Source organism: Alosa sapidissima, chromosome 1, assembly GCF_018492685.1.
Source record: "Alosa sapidissima isolate fAloSap1 chromosome 1, fAloSap1.pri, whole genome shotgun sequence".
NCBI lineage: Eukaryota > Metazoa > Chordata > Actinopteri > Clupeiformes > Clupeidae > Alosa > Alosa sapidissima.
Window position 1 is genome coordinate 55521484 of NC_055957.1, and position 18139 is coordinate 55539622.

General features: G+C 40.8%; 1 protein-coding gene across 1 annotated transcript in view; it reads left to right on the forward strand.

The window, feature by feature from the left end:
- Positions 1-3625: 3625 nt before the first annotated feature.
- hfm1 (helicase for meiosis 1) overlaps positions 3626-18139 on the forward strand; it is a 361977-nt gene continuing 347463 nt past the window's right edge. Inside the window, exons 1-2 of the mRNA XM_042091457.1 lie at positions 3626-3930; positions 13467-13572. Coding sequence (XP_041947391.1) covers positions 3626-3930; positions 13467-13572 — 411 coding nt within the window. The remainder of the gene's footprint in view (positions 3931-13466; positions 13573-18139) is intronic.

Here is an 18139-nt window from a genome sequence, read left to right on the forward strand (position 1 = left end):
GTGAGTTTTGAGGGAATATGGACAAATTTAGTCATACAATATAAGCCATCAGTAGATTTAGGTTATCTGAATTGGAACAAGATTCTAATGCAGGATTGTTGCAATGATAACCATGACTGTGACTGTCAAAACATTTCCATCTGATTCAATAAAGACTCAGTCAAGTAAGTACCTACGTCATTTTCAATTTTAGATAACCGGTTAATAACGGTATTTATCATTCCGATTAACCTTTGTTTGAATATTATTAAAAACTCCATAGGCTTGGAAAGTCACCTGCCCACACAGTGTTCCCCAGTAGTGTTAATTTCGTCAGACGAGATGAGAGGAAATATGTTCGTCAACGACCTTTTTTTTCATGACTAAGACGAGACGATGACGATACGGCAGTAATGTCCTGAAACACTGACTATGGGCTCTGACGGTTCCCACACACAGCTGCGTGCATCGCGTTGCTGGAGACGCATCCCATTCACTTTAAATGGGCTCACGTGATCCGTTGCCGAACTGAATTGTGGGTCCGTCGCGTCGCATTTCTCCCGCTGCTCGCGTTGAGGAGTTCAGCTGTTGCTGCACCGACAGACGGCACCGGCCAATCAAGCCAATCTACGGACGGCACCAACCAATCACATTACGGTTTTACTTCAAGTCATTTGCATAGCTACCGTCGGGAACACCCACTGGAATGCGCTGACGGAACGCAGCTGTGTGTGGGAGCCGTTACAGAGTCAACGCATCGCTACGCATACGCGCCCGCTAGGCTACGCATCGCTACGCTTCGGCCTCCATAATGCGTAGGCGTGTAGCAAAATGTGTCATCCCAGTTTTTGATACGCGACGCACCGACGCATGCAATACTATACGTTGTCGGTGGGGGCGATACTGCAAGTAAAATGCAGAAAATGCCTGGAGGGAGGTTGCAGTCGCGATGGGAAAAAGTGTAGATAAAGTGAAAGCGGACTGGAAAAGTGTCCGTGACAAATTCACACGGGCGCACAAGAAGTGGAAGGTGGCATGCAGAAGTGGTGCGGGGCAGCTCAGTTTCGGCTACCCCAAAATATTGACAGTTCTAAGCTGGTTGAGCGAATTCGTGAAGCATAGGATAACCGGGTCAAATTATTCGGTAGGCAAGAATAATCGTTGTGTGTGTGTGAAGAGAGAGAGAGAGAGAGAGAGAGAGAGAGAGATTATTGTCCTGTTTATAACAATATCAGTGGTGTTGATGAGTGTAGCTAGGCCTACATATTGTGAATGTGGATAATGTGTGAATGTGTAATGTGTTAAAATGTGCTTTGGTGATCAAACTCTTTTGAAACTTGGATAAACTCTAATAAGAGATGGATACACTATAGGCTGAAATCTCAGTGGTGGATAAACTGCGTTGAGGTTACTTGCGTTTAGCCTCCACTACACCCTGATTGTATAAAGCACTTTGCGAATAATGGTATGCTGGTAGCCTAGGACGATTGAAACAAATGTAGGCCTACATTTTTTTTCTGTGTAGGCAGGTGAGGGAGATGATGAGGGCGACGATGGTGATGATGAGGAGGAAAGTTTTACGCAGGGAGATCAGGCAGCACCATCTACCCCCAACCCGACCTCCCCGACATCAGTAGCTTCTACCTCACTTCCATCTCACCGTCCCACCACCCTGACACTAGTGGCTACGACAGTTTCTGCAGTTATACCATCTCATCCCCTACCACCCCGACATCAGCCTCCCGTGGTGGTAAAAGGAAGTGTAAAAGCGTCAGGCCGAATATGGATCCATTTGAGACTACCCTCCTCGATAGGCTGCAGGAAATACGGGAGGAGAGAGAGAGGGAGAGAGGGGGGGGAAGAGCGACATACATACCACTTTTTGTAATTACCTGTGCCATTTTCTACAAAATCTCCCGCAGGAACAATGCGCTATTTTGATGCGCGACATCAAGCAGCTCATGCGGCAGTATGAGCCCTTTTAATTTGTCTCCCGATATTGTGGCGATATGCTGTTGCCAGCGTTATAACGTATTAGAATTTTATAATATATTTGTTATTGACATTTGTTATGTCATGTTGTTCTGTCTGAAATATGTTATTTTGTCTCCCGATATTGCAGACGACAAGCGAAATGCTGACGTTATTTGTTATACTCACATTTGTGTTCTGTGTGATAACATGTTCACAAAGTTCACACTCCAAATGAATTATTCCATTGTTACCATTTCAATGTTGGCTGAGGTGTTCAGCAGGCCTATTTTTAATGTGTATGGTAGTGGGGGTCAAGTTACGTGCTCGATATGTGTGATAAATAAATATTTTTTACAAATAATAAATAATATATATTTTTTTATCTAATAATGTTACCTAGGCCTACCCTATAATTTCTGTGGATAGGCTCTATAGAATTGGCCTACACTTGATTCATTCATCACTATCAAGGTAGTAGCCCGTTGTATAAACATTTTGTATAATTAGTTTTCACATAAAACCAAATTAGTTAACATAGGCTATGTGAACTAATAAATCAAAACTCATGCTTCCAAGCGACCTTTTAGAAATGTATTGGTCAGTGCTACCCACTCGTAACACACTGTACTGGTGGGGAAACACGCCGGCATCTGATAAGAAGTAGTCAGCCAGCTGCTCCCTGACAAGTGCCGCTCTCCGGGAGGGTCTGACTTCTGACCGAACACCGTGGTCCGTCGAACATGTTCTGGTCCCCCGCAACGTGCTGCCTCCACTCTCCAGGCCGGACCTCGCCGGTGTCAGACGTGGTATCCACAAAGGTGGCGGGCATGTATCTGGCACGTTCAGTGGATGCCAGGAAGTTGTGAAGAGCCGTACACGCCTTCACAATCTTCACCGCATTCTCAGGTTTGAGGTCAATCGGGCGGTTGAAAATGCGAAAGCGCGCAGCCAATATACCGAAAGCGTTCTCCACAACGCGGCTCGCCCTGGCCTGTCGGTAATTGTAAATGCGCTTCATATCCTCCAGGTACGTGCCTTTAATGAGAAGACAAATAAGTGTCATGCAGGAACTAGGCAGAACAGATGACGGCTGACGCCAACAACTGGATTAGTTTAATAGCTTATAGGCTAATGGTCAACTGTGCCATTGCGCACACTGTGAGCCTGAGTAGCCTATGCATTTTCCCGTTATAAATGAGTTTTTCCGACTAATATAGGCATATGAATGTCATTAAAAAATAAACATAACAATCTATAAACGAGCTAACACCAGAAGACCTGTGCGCTCTCTCTTTTTCATTGCTTCTGCTATTTGATCGAAGAGACCTACGTTTATTTCCATCTGCTATCAATTATTTTTTATTCTCACCTGGATAGGGTCGCATCAGGTTCTGCTGTAAGGGAAAGGCCTCATCCCCCAGGAAAAAAAAAGGACTGGGCGTTGTGGTGCCTGGTAGGACAGCAGGGGCGGGTAGATTGATATTGCCCTCTGCCAGTCTGGACCAAATGCACTGCGGCCCAACACACCTCCATCACTCTCACGGCCGTATGCGCCAACATCGACATAAATGAACCGATAGTTCGCATCAGCAGCTGCCATCAGGATAATTGAAAAAAAACCTTTGTAATTGTAGAAGTCGCTGCCCGATCGTGGTGGTGCTCTGATGCGAACATGCTTCCCATCAATCGCCCCGAGACACGGGGGAAACTGCCACTGTCTCCAAAAGTCCTCCGCAATGTCCTGCCACTGACTGCGCGAAGGATAGGCCATGACCTCCGACTGAAGGGCATCCCAGATAGCACAACACATTTCTTCAACAATGCCCGCAACAGTTCTGGTGCCCATTTTGTAGCTGGCCGCGAGTGGTTGCAGGCCGATGCCGGTTGCGAGGTACCTCAAAGTCACTGCGAGCCTTTGAGAAACCCCGATGGGGTTGCGGTGATTTTGGTGCGTGTCCGGGAGAAAGCGGACGACTCGTGAAAGTAATTCATCAAATTTTGGCGCCGACATCCTAAAATATTGAAAATGTTTCTCCTCGTCCAGGCTTCGCATAGGGAGCAGTACCCCATACCCCTGAGTCTGTTCAGAATCAATTATTTGAAGAGGAATCAATTGTGCATGAGACAGAGATACTTACAGATGAACCTATTAAAAGACACTTACTTGAGGGAGACACTGTGCCATCTATTACTGTTATACCTCAATTTGGACCAATTGAAGGACATCCGTCTGAGAACAACTCACTAGAACTTGAGAGTGCACAGCCCACTGGTGTGACTGCCCAGGCTAACCTGTCTGAGAGTGAACCGATCAGAAGATCTAGCAGAGACAGACATCCCCCTGAGAGACTCTGTTATGGTGAACTGGGAAGGCCTTTAGTCCTAGCCATTGCTTCATTTTTTGAGAGTTTGGGCAGAAATGTTCCTGATACTTCTTCGGTGCCCTCCGCAAGATCAGGCCGTGTGTAAACGCATGCAGAGACTGATGAAGGGGAAGGGGAGATTGTAACCCAATGAATTGCCACTTCCCATTATGATGCGCAATAATTCCCTGGTAGCATAGACTGTATATATAGAACAGAAGAAAGAAGACTTTTCCCTTGTATTTTGTATGGTACTGGAATCCTGGTGAGCAAACCTTGAACACTTGAAACCTAAGCTAGCCCAGCTAAAATTGTATCGGTAATTCCGATTTGATTGCTAGACATTTAAAACCAGTCAGGACACCCGATCTATAGATCAACCATAGAGTTTATTTAAAGTATGAAATTTAGACAATTTAATATAATAATGTGCTTGTTAAAAGAACTGTAAGCTCCGGTTGCTGTTAGCCGCCGACTCAGGCTACATGATGTCCACGGAAGCCATAGCAACCAAGCTATACGTGGACAGATTTAATAACGCTGTCTGGCTGTCATGCAAACCCCGTTGCCTTGCCCTGGAACTCTTGGATACCTTCTGGATTTCCCTTATCGTCCTGGATTTGGATTCACCGTCGTCACCATCTACATCAACTTGCCCCTTCCTTTTGGACTGCCTGTTAGGCTACACATCCCCTTACCCTTGTGATTGTGGTAGGATCTGGACATTGCACTTTGCACAAGTTGGACTGAACCATTTCCCCTTTTCATTTCTTTTCTTTATTATTTTCTTGAGTGCACTCACTTTTTGTTTTGGGTTGGGTTTTATTTTGGTTTAATTTATAGTATATAATAATATTGGATAATAAATATAAGACAAGATATTAGGTAATATAGTATAACGTTAGGTTAATATATTAATAGTATTTTAAAAAGGAAAATACAATTAGACTTAGATATTAAATAGAACAAAACAATATAAAGTAGTACATGGATATATAAATACAATAAATAGAATATTAGAATAGAACATATAAAATAGCATAATAGAATAGTAAACAGATATAACATAATACATCTCTTTTAATATTGATATTGAAATAATTTAAACTGAATTGAATGACTTTGACCTGTGAAATAAAATATATCTTTTTATTATAAACTTTATCCACGAGTATGTGTGTTGTCTTTGGGGTGAGTACTAGAATCTGGTCTAGAAAAAACCTACACCAATCTCCACTGAACCTAGATATTAGACTATAGACTGTCCCTGCACAAGTATAGGCCATTACCCTGTCGTGCAGGTTATACAAACATTTATTGACAAAGTTTAGCAGCACAAGCATTGCAATTGAATTTAAGTGGACTGATATGACGAATCTGCGGTCGTGGGATCTGTTGTTGGTCACATCTGTAACAACTGAGGAGGTACACTACGTCATGACAGAGCCCGTTTACGGAGAGCCGGATCACTCCCTATTAACTCCATTGTACCTGCAATCTGTTGCAGTTCCGCTAGGGGCGATCACGAATAAGTGCAAAAACAATGGGGGTCTATGGAGCTAGACGGCTAAATTTGTCTCTTTCACCTGGTTGTCGTTGAGAAATTGAATATTTGATTGTGGTTTCTGCAAGCTTAATATGGATAGGTCAAAAGTTGAATGAACGAGTAGTCACGTCCTTTCGATTTCTTACAGGTTAGGTCGTTGTTGCCCACAACACACTAGCTTTCTGCTAATGAATGACGTCATTGACACATTTGAAAGGCTTTTTAGAACAAATAAGTGACTCCAAAAATATAATACTCAGCGGTTTGTATTTTCTCTGCCCCCTCTTTCGACTGCAACATTCGAATTTCTGGGAAAAAAATGATATCCCGAGAAAAGTGGATTTGAGGGGTACAGCTCCATAGGCCTCCATTCATTCTGCACTTATTCGTGAGCGCCCTCATGTGGACAGTGTTGCCAATTTAGATTTAACGACTTTTGGCCGTCTCTGGCGACTGAAAAGTATATCTAGCGACTGACAACAAATCTGGCGACTTTTTCGTGTGTCTGGCGACTTTTGTTTTCTCTATGTGTTATCCTTCAGTTTGCCCAGGTTGACTGCAGCAGCAGCTTAACCCTTTAGGCGCCAGAGGATTTTTTCCGAAACGATCAATTTTGACATCTTCATTTCAAAAGGCTATATCTTAAAAGTGATAAGAGATAGAGACTTTCTGTAAATTAGAGAAATATTAAGGATGACCCAAAGTTTATGTAGAGATTAAATGTTTATATCTAATTTGCATATTGTGACGTCATATGGTGGCGGCCATCTTGGATTATAGAATTTTCATGAAAAGTCGCATGTTTGAATGATAAAATGCACCACTTCTTTCCCCCCAAAATGTCCCTCACCTTCTGTATGCTATATTGCACAATACTGAATGCTCAGGTAAATAGTAAGTAGTGAACAAACTGTGTAAATCATTACTAATAAATGGCAGAAACAAACCAAATGCATGTAGCGGTAGACTGGCCTTTTGCTGTAGAGATTTTCCATTTACTACATACAGTAGGCACTCTGATTCCATGTATGGGCCACATATATATTATTCAGATGACACACAAACACAAGTAGACAAGACCTGTTTAGTTCAAAAGCTCATTTGCCACGGCAAGGCACAGATCAGGAGTGAGATGACGAGACAAGACAAGAGACAATGTTAGTATTTTTTTTCTTTTTGTTGATGTTTTTTTGTTTTTTTTTTCTTAGCTGACAAAGACACACACATCACAAGGACATGAACACACAAAAAGGAACACATAGTGTACTGTATGTCCTAAATGATCAGGGAAGTAGATAGCAAATCAACAGTGTAAATCATTACTAAATGGCTGACATTTTTTTTTTTATGTAGCAGGCCTTTTGCTGTAGAGATAATGACTCCCTATCCCTATCCATACAGGGCCGGCATTCCCATCATCTTGTGATAGACTATGCATGACCTAATGTGTGTGTGTGTGTGGGAGAGGGAGAGAGCGTGTCACCACCTCCACCATGCGAGCAGCATGGCCAGATCTGCATAAATAAATTCTATCGCTCTGTCCGAGTGACATTTAAGCCTATATTATGTAGCCTAAATATATCCAAAATATAGCCATTGGCGTAAGGGTACATTGCGTGTAGCAATGTACCCTAATTATAATGTGACCCTATGGTCACATTATAATCAGACTTCAAGCAGTGCAAAGCAGATGCAGCAGTGAATAGGTTGGAAATGACTGCTTTTCAGCCACCTGATGCTAGTGTAGTCTAGATGATAGGCTACAGAAGGTAAAGTGTAGCCTATAAATAAATATACAAGTATATTAAATCAAATATATTTAAACTAGGCTCTTAAAGCTGCCTATATGAGTAGGAGAAAAGCAAACAGGAATTGAAGGGCCATTACCGTTTTTTTTTTTTTTTTTGGGGGGGGGGGGGTACGACGTGCTGACATAATTAATATGCAAAAAATCAGCGTGTGACGTCATTTAACGACTTTTGGAGCTGGCTTTAGCTACTTTTCATTCGAAATAGTTGGCAACACTGCATGTGGAACCAGAAAAGGAACTGCAACCAGTTTAGAAACCGGAAGTTTTCCGAGAGTGGCGGTTCTCCCCTTATTAGACATTAGGCTTGTTCGACTTCGGCTGAGTCTGACTTGGTCTGGCTTTCTACGTAAACGTGATCTTCAGAGGCTAGCCGGGAGGAGCTACAACAGAGGGCAGCTCATCCCGGACAGGCAGGCTACAGTCTGCCTGACGTGACTCGCGTGAGACATCGCGGGAGATATCGCGGGAGATATCGCGGAATTTTGTTTGCAATAAACACAGCAGAACTTTAATTTTTACTCATTAAAATGAGCATTATGACTGACGAAATAAATTCTTATGATGTAGTTTAAATAAACCACTGCTGTCATACAGTTAACAGGCCTGCATTGTAGCACATAAATTCAATATCAAGTGTTTCCCCTATATGTGTGTCTATCTATTTAGCCAACAGCAGAAAATAACAGAATATCCAAACGTTTTCAGTAGGCTAGCCTACCATTGTTGCAGAAATCACGTATAAGAAGGTATCCCTTCGATTTCTGTTTATTTTCGCATATTCCAACATAAGGAAGCAGCATGAGCCTCCCGTCATAATCGTCATGAGGACATTCCTCCCAAATGGCCCTATCACGTCTTTGAACTGACATCATGAGGGCGTGTTTCAGCCCGTGCAGCTCGTGGAAGGCAACTGCAAGATCTGTCAGCAGGCTAAGACTCCCGCGATATTTTAAGGCCATGTGACATGGTGTCACGGTGGTAAGCATAGACATAATATACATAGACGCCGCATTGGCTGCTGGAAACAGAGACACAAAGACACAAATTTAGCCGTCTAGCTCCATTGACTCCCATTGATTCTGCACTCATGGCAATCGCCCCCAGTGGAAATCTGGTGGAACTGCAACCAAAATTCGGTACAATGGGACTTAATACGGAGTGGCAAGGCTCTCCATAGACGGGCTCTGATAGCGGGATAGCGAGACAGCGGTGCTACCAAAGATTGTTAAGGCGGAGCAAGATACTTCGTCGTAGTTCATGTCTATGGGCGCGAAATGGGGATCGAATCCTGTCTGCATAAAGAGGCGTGTCGATGACGTATTGACGAGCGTACGTTGCAATCGGCCAACAGCAGCTTCATAAATAACCGGCGCACACCTGATATAAGGTTGATTTTCTCCAGACTGGAATGCTCAAAAATGCTAAATATGTACCTGAAATGTTCAGAAGGGTTTGAGGATCATGAAAACGTGCCCGGAATTCACATTCCTAACTCTATAGAACCAAGACCTTAGCATATGTGGTGAAATTCTGAGCTATGCCCATAGACTTCAATGGAGCAATCGCTGCCTCTGCTCTGCATAAAGGGGGATTTTGACCCCCCCTCGTGCGATCCGGGTTCCCGGAAGTGGCTCCTGATGAAACATCTTGCTCCGCCCATAGACTGTATATATAGAACTGGACAGTGTGGCTGCATTCTACAATGTTCTATGGAATTGAAGCCGCCGAGGCGACGCCATCTTGGAAAATTTGGAGCCAATTTGAAGTGCGGCTGCGCAGCAAAAGTTGAAGCATGCGCAGTGAAGAGGAGTCGCGGTCAGGCACGCCCACTCAGTTGCCACTCAGCGAGTTAAACACGCCCCATGTCAAGTGAAACCCGCCCCCTTCTCCTTTCCACAACGCAGGTCGACTCGGCGCAGAAGGCTAGCTGGCTGGATGAATTTTGCGGCTGTGAGTTAGCTAAACAGTACAAACAACAATCGGTTTGTTCTTGTCTGGTAAGTGTTGCGTATCAATTGAAAAGTTTTTTTTTGTCTATTGGTGTTCTTAAATACGTCTAAGAGAGCTTATTATGTTGATTATAGACTGTGACAATTTAGTATGGTGAATACTAATGAGCTAACAACAGAAATACGGACAGCGAATTAGATGCTAACGTTAGCAGCTACATTAACGGGAGGCTAAGTTAGTCGTTGAAGTGAAGATTAGCACACAGCTCCCGTAACAGTCGATGCATGATATACTTGGTTTTATTAGTTGTTGCTGTTTTCTCAATCTTAATGTATGCCATATCAACATGGAGTAACCATTGACTGTACATGGGGATTAATAACACTAGACAGTCAGTACAGTATATGATGTGATAAAGCAACGGTATGATGTGATAAAGCAACGCAAGTTAACGTTAACGTAATGTGAAGTATGGACCTCATCAACCCGTCATGTTAATGTAACTACTAGCCAGTTTGCCAGCGTTGCATTTTTCTAACGTTAACGACAGACACCTGTTAGAGCTACTTCTGTGATGGTAGGTCGGTAGCATAGACTGTAAAAAAAATAGATCGGTAGGTCGGTAGTTGTAGACCGCATAAGTGAATGATCGATAAATGAAACGCCTGCATTAAACACTACGCCAAGAACCAGTCACTTCCCAGGGATATCGGTGAACATTTGAGAAAGACCTTAGTTTGTCATCTAACGTCCATGATCAGTCATACTGATAACGTTATTTTTCAAGCTGACGCAAGTTAATAACATTCACACCGCATATTTAAATGTGTAGTTAACATTAGGTAGGCTGTAAAGTTTATTGCACACACATATTTAATTAATTGGTATTACTAGTGGTGTTGAGTGCCTGATTAGATGCTTTGTAATGTTGTAAAATTGTCTGACTAACTTTATTGTAACTTTCCTTTTTGCAGGTAAGATATGGGTGATGGCTGAATGTACTGGAGGTGGCGGCAAGGTGGTCTCCATGATCTACATTAGTCTGCAAGCAAGGGAATGCCTACGTGAAGTGGTTTGGCTGGAGTGGTCTGAGGTGGCATGACCTCCCCCCTTTCTCCAAGTCCCCTGACATCCATCTCCCTGACATCATCACCCACCGTCACTGGATCAACATGAAGCCCCTTATACATGGGACATGGCACAGCACCACTACGTTCTGAAAACACATGACTTTCAATAACTTGCGTGGCACCAAGAAAAGTCTGCCGCTGCTCTGAACCTTCTGTTAATGTGACATCATTCATACTAGAGTCTGTACACATCCCTTTGTTTCTATTTTCTTTATTGATGTCACCCAAACTTCAACTTTCTGTATGCCCCTGAACTCACACAAATTGTAAATTGCAATGCGCCATTTAACCAGTGGTGTAGTCTAGTTAGTTAGTTGTAGTGGTGGGTATACTGTGAGCAACCCCAAATGTTATTAAATACGTATCCTTGCCTATTTTAAATGGGTATACTGAGATGATGATGCTTTTTAAATGGGTTTACGTAGACTATACCATACCACGGTCATTTAACTGCCTTGGTATTTAAATCAGAAGCCATTGCTTAGTATTTAACTGTAGCCTACACAAAGATGTAGACGTTACTAAAATAATAATTATTTGTTGATACTAAATCAATATTGAATGTTTTTTTTATTTCTTTTGTGTGATCTATCATTCAGAATGCTGTAACATGACTGGTCTTCAATCAGCCAAAGAGGACACATCGTAACTCCTCTCCTAGTTACTCTCCATTGGCTCCCTACAGTAGCCAGAATTAAATTTAAATCTCTCACTTTGGCCTATAGGACACTGACTGGATCTGCTCCTTGTTATTTTAATTCAATGATCAAGATATACATCCCCAACCGCCCACTGCGGTCTTCTGATGAGCTTCAGTCTTAAACGCTAGGTCAAATTCAAGACTCTTTTCCTCAGTGGTTCCATGTTGGTGGAATGAGTTGCCCAGTGCTCTTCGTTCTTGTGATAGTTTTTGGTCTTTTAAGCACTTATACATTATGGTTTGTGTGCAGTAGTACTGTTTTATTTTCATTATAGGCTGTTGATTAATTTTACATTTTTATTATTGATATTCTCTTTAATGTAGTCTTACCATGTTTTTGATATTATTGATTGAATGGGCATTATTATTTATTATTGCTTTCCCCCCTCATTGTTTATTTCATTAGGCTATTGATTGATCCCTGTTTTAAGTATTATATTGTTTTGTATTTGTTAAGGGTAACCATAACCATCATCATCATAATGTATTTTCTTATGCACTTGAAACAAAGAATAAAAATGTTTCTTTAAACGTAGTACCACTTTAAACACATCACACACTGAACAGCAAAGTAGCTTCCTGATTATGTGTAAAATGTTTACAGAGTATCCTGATGTAGTAGGTCCATGTTCTCATATTTTTACAGCTGACATGAAGGCTGCAGCATTACATTTTTTATTTATAATGGAGCACCCTCTCTGGTGAAAGACTAGCAAGCCTGTGGTAGAGGCATACGATTACAGACATATTGAGAGAGCCTATCAATGAGTTGTCACAGTTTTCAATTTAGACGTATTATTTTGAAATGGGGTACGTCTATGGGAGGATTTACACATCACTGGGAATACCTGATCAAATCATACCAATGCAAAATGCTTCTCCAGCAGTGCAATCGCAGGTAACAACGATACCTTAACTCAGCATTTTCAGATACCGCTGTTATGAGCATACTAAGCAAATTGTCCATTTGTAACTTTGAATCCTACCTCACGTTAAGCTATGGTCCAATAATGTGTTCACTAAAACACAAGTAAAGTTATTTGTCGGGCTGATTCATAAATGGGCATACCGAGGTTGTCGACCTAGCAGGCTAGGTGGCGTTTATTGCCATTCGCAAAACTAAGCAAGAGTTAACGTTAATGAAACTGAACATCGCCTTCTCCAGTGACAAAGTGTATTCAAATGAAGTTGCAACGATGATGGCGGCAATCACTGGTTACGTTAAACCATTTGAAACAAGTAGGACTGTAAATTATGGGGACTATGGCTAACGTCACTTCGGATCAATATAGCAGAGCCCTTTTACTTTACCTATCAACTGGCTAATGCTAGCATGATGTAGCATGCTATGAGCTAATATACTTATCATCTACGAAAGAACAGCACATCTTTTTTCACAAAGAATCTGTAACAACTAACAACGATGTCTCTTACAAACAACTACACAATGTATGACTATCAATATGTATTTAGTCAGACTGTGATAAGATATAGCCTAATGATAATGACAGCAACACTTATTTAGGTTAGATTATGTGTCGAAATCAGGTGTCGTTAAAATAAGTGAGCGATGGCGTGGTAGTGTCTGCAGCCTAGACGGTAAAACATAATGGACAAAGCGTCGTGTCTGCAGCCAGCCAGCTGTCAATCATAGGTGTAAACACGCCCTTTTTAGATTTGTTAATATAACATAAAAAAAAATAATTTCAGCGAGAAAAGAAAAATTGTGTGTATTGAAGCATCTTGACAACTATTTTTTCGAATAAAAAGTTGTTGATACAAAAATAGTTTTAGGTGAGAAAAGTGACACGGAAAGTTGGCTACTTGGCCATTGAAATACATGGGGATGGGCGGAGTTACACATTGTACTGCAGCCAGCCACCAGGGGGCTCTGGACTAACGCTCGCATCACTCTTAACAGATGGCACACTGTCCAGTTCTATATATACAGTCTATGGCTCCGCCTTAACAATCTTTGGTGCTACTACCGGCTTTCAATTGTGACGCGATAAAGGCCTATTTTAGGCAGTGAATTTCCCGCCGCATGCAGCGGGTCGCGAGCTGCAATAGCCACATCGACTTGGACCAAAACTGAAATTAGCCAACGCTGTAAGGTTAAGGTAAGCATTCTATCATTCTGTCATCTTACCATAATAGTTTAATGGTAAAGTTAGTGTGCTCTGTCATTAAGGTAACTTATCACCCAGAGAGAAGAAATAGGCTACTCCGCTGCGCGTCTGGTAGGTCTTTGCCTCCCCCCTCGTCCATTAATTCCAATAATGGCACCTCAGCGGTCGTTATCCCTTCCTTACTTAACTGATCATCATTTCATTCAGTGGTTTCCTTGTACAATTAAACGTTAAGTACAGGAAGGTCATCTGTCAAGTCACTGCATATTATTTTTGGTAAGTTAATGTAACCTTAACTTTATTACTTAATTATCATCGATAACGTTAGCTTGTTAGCTTACGTTGTCCAGGGTTTAGCCTACGTTTACTTCAAAAGTTAACAGTTCTAGCTAGCTTCTAGGTCTACATGTGAAGGGCAAGAACATGTCAATCAGAGAAGGCATAACGCTACAGGTGAAGCAGTGCTTCTTTTTTTTGTTTCTTAACGGGAGCATTTACTGCCTGAAATATCCGATTTTGTTTACCACGCTCGGAGTTATAGTGCTGGCCTGATGGGTCGCCTATTTACACAGTTTCAACGGCACATGAACGGTTAGACCGAGAATTCTCGTCGTGAAATTAAAATTCCACTGGAGCTCCAAGCGGTTGTGTACACGCAGCCTTACAACACTACAGCTCTTTGAGTCACGGTAAAATGTCATTTTTGGTACATAGCTAATTAATCAACAATGGCGGCTAATGGAAGCCTCAAATAGTTCCCGAAAGTTAACAATTTATAATAGCAGCAGTGCAGTTAAAGACTGTTTGTAGCCAACATTTCAGACTCAGATTTACATTATTGGCTCATCCGAATAATAATAATAATAATAATAATAACAGTAACAACAGTAATAGTAGAAAAGTAATAGTATTAATAACCTAATTATAATAATACACTATTTATGTATCGACTATGACAGCTTTTCTGCTGCTCAGTTTTTATCAGTCCCTTATCAAATAAATTAAAAGAGGCTAAAGCCCAATAAATGTGCCACACATAATAACCTAATATAAGATAAACCTTGCCTATACCATTTCAATTAGGCAGCACTAGGCAACACCACAAACGAGCTGTCATTAAGTTTGTAGCCTACAACTTTTATGACGTGACGTGTCTTGGGCATTTAGCTTTACCATCATGTCAACATAGTTGTAACGTTATGCAATGCTCATCTAGGCTATGGATTTAAGTGGTTTAATTTTAAAAAGGGCAGCAAAAGTGGGATAAAGTGCAACTGCTAACCCAAAACAATTCCTCCATAACTGTGGATTTAATCGTTTGATATGTGGATAACTTTCAGTGGACTAAACACATAAAAGGTAAGATTTTGTTATCACAAAGCTAGCTGGTTCGTTAAATATGGCGAAGCATATTTACAGCCAACTTTGTAGGCCTACTTGCAGCAGTGAAACTGAGTTTGTTGTTAACATTGTTGGTAACGTAAACGTTTCTTCAGTTAGGAGCAGGACTGTTTTTTTTTATTTTGCATTCATTTTCATTGGCAAAAGCTAGCCTATGCATGCGAGAACCTAGATTTGAGGGAGCTGCAGCTGTTAGCATCAGCAGGTCATATTAACACAACACAGCTAGCCCAGTGATGAAGGATCGTGTAAAATCCCCATCCCCAGAAAGTTTCAAACCAAGCTTGCGCTGATGATGCATGATCACTGATCAAATTGCTATTTTCTGACACAATGCACACGATTTCCAGGTGCTCACCTGTCTGAATCTCAAGCTCTTTAGCCTAGCATCTGCTGTTCACAGCACGGTGAATGACAAACGATGACAAAATGCTGTTCATGTTTATGAGTTCATATCCTGGTTATTTATCGAAGGACTTACATGTCACGTTTTATATTTTATTATGATCACTCGCATTACCATGGGGTTACTAAATAGGTAGGTATAATGCTACGGTTAACTTAGAATGCCCACCATTACACTGGAGATGTTAAAAAAACTTTTAAACTTTTTTTTATTCTGCCGCGACGATAGGCTAGGCTTGGCTAGGTAATTCGCTCATTAGCTCAGATCAGTGACTACCAGAGGAAACGTGGGGTAGAAAGCTCAAACAAGTAATGTTAGACTAGCTGTGTTACAGTTTCTCTTTGCAATCAAAATTTCACAGGAGCTCCATGCGCTTTTGTAGGCTACACGCAGTCTCAAAAACACTGTTTACAGCTTTTCGAGTCACTGTACGAGGTCATTTATTTTATATAGCGATAATTTAGATACACTTATTGGGTGGGTGCAATTGCGTTTTCTAAAGAATCTCTTCTTTTGTACAGAAATTAATATTAAGTGACACATACGTAAAAGGGCGGAAAAAAACGTCACCTTATATAGCAGGCTAAGATATAAGGTCTGGAATTTAATTTAATATTGTTGTAATGGTAGGATAACTACATAGTTTACACAATAATTACACTGTGTTATAAATATTGTATATCAATGCATTTATTGACTGTCAATTAACCAAAATCGTGGCTCTGTCTATCATTGAACAGTAGCCTATTTAATGCATTCTAATCCATTGTCAATCACCTCCGGGAACTATTTGAAGTTTACATGAACCACGTGACCTTAACACCCATTGTCGCAACTCTAGCTTTATATGGCTCTGGTGTGGGTGGTTGCGTTTCTTTAGGAGTCTGCTGTCTTGGTTTGTATAGAAATTGATATTAAGTGACACATACACGCAAGACGGTGGAAATACGGGACCGACGGTAATAGCGGGAGTTCTGATATGTAAGTTTGCCAGATCAGGTAGCGGGTTTGTAGTTCGATGGAATGAGACATAAGAAACTACAAATTTGACTTGCATGGTGTCGCAATACATCGTACTTTCATAAAATAATGCAACATATTCTACCTTGTCTATGGACACCGTTGCTGGATAAACAAATAGCGTGAGTGCGACAGAGGAAAAGTTCTTTGGTGTTGCTTTAATAAAAATGAATTCCAAGGAAGGAATTACCATTGCAGTACATGCAAAAAGGCTGCTGTGTAAAACATTGTATTAGTTTAAATACAAATTACTTACAGTGTGATTACTGAGATTGATCAATATTAAGTCAAACCAATTAAAAAAGCTAACCAATAATTAATTGTCAGGGAGAAACCAGATGTCTACTGAATTTGTATTTTTACAGAACTTGATTATGCCAATAATATTATCCTAATTTACATATTTATTAGTGGTAATTCTGAACAGGCAGCAACAGCTAGAGGTCTCAGGCAATGGTAACAGGTCACATTTGATGGTGATAAAGACTGAAAAATGAAAGAGTCAGCCCTTCAGATGATCAGTTTTAGACAGAATTTAGGTTAGAATCTTAATTTCACACAGCACAGCTCAGGTCTAACAGCACAGCTAAGTATGACAGATATCTCAGGTATGATTAAAAGGTATGAATGTGTAGCGGGAGCGAGGAGTTACTCACAGTCACAGTTAGCCGTCCCACTCAAGACCATTGACACACCGGCGGGCCTTGGTTCATTCCCAGTCAGAGTATTTCTGGTAGGGCAGGGCGATATATCGGTATTACGATCGGTATATGACCGATATATTTTTGAAATCGATGTAGTTGAGACAATATCTTCACGCCGATATGTGGGTCAATGACGTGACGTCTAGATTTTCTGTCCAACAGCATTTTTTAAGTTTATAAAAGGTTTGAATGCCTGAATACACACCATGTATATGTGGGAGTACTCCCATATTTGTAACCACTTTACCTTTTGAAAAATCTTTAGGTATTTTTAATTTTTCTCTTATGTGAAGTATCAAAATATCATGTGGTGCGACTGTCCGACCATGACTGCAGTTTGGGAAACTTCTTTAAAATTACACTGAATCTATTCAAATGTGCGTTCTGCTCTATCTAGCATTTTTTCAAAAGTGTTTTGTAGCTCTGTAGAAAATGACACAGCATTTTTTATTTTTATGTCCATCCTATTATACAAACAAACTTTGTCCGAAGATGTCAACTTAATCAAATATCATCTGGTGCAACCATCAAGAAACTGCCATTTTGAGACTTTTATTTTAAAATTAATTAAAAGATCTTAAGTTGCATTCATAAACTAGTTTGCCAGGCACCCATTGGGGCAGCAAACAAGTTTGTAATTATCTCTTATATTTGGAAAAACATAGCTTAAATAACAGCTGGCAAGAAGTTGCCAAATTTGGACGTCATGTGGTATGACCTCAACAATACAATGAATATTAATTTATTTGTTCAAATTTATTTTTTGATTAGAAATGAAATAGTAACCTTTTAGAGGAATCAAGTTTGTTATGAGTAGGTGGTCAATTTTGTGCCTGTAAATTTGATCTCAAGTTGAAAATGTCATGTGGTGCGACCAAACATCATGTGGTGCGACTATTACAAAATGCTTTTTTGTGTGGTTTCACATTTAATTTAGGATTTATATGCCTATGCAATTTATTTTAGTGTTATATGGAATCAATTTTTATACATTCAGAGTACATTTTCAAAGATTTCAGAAAAAAAC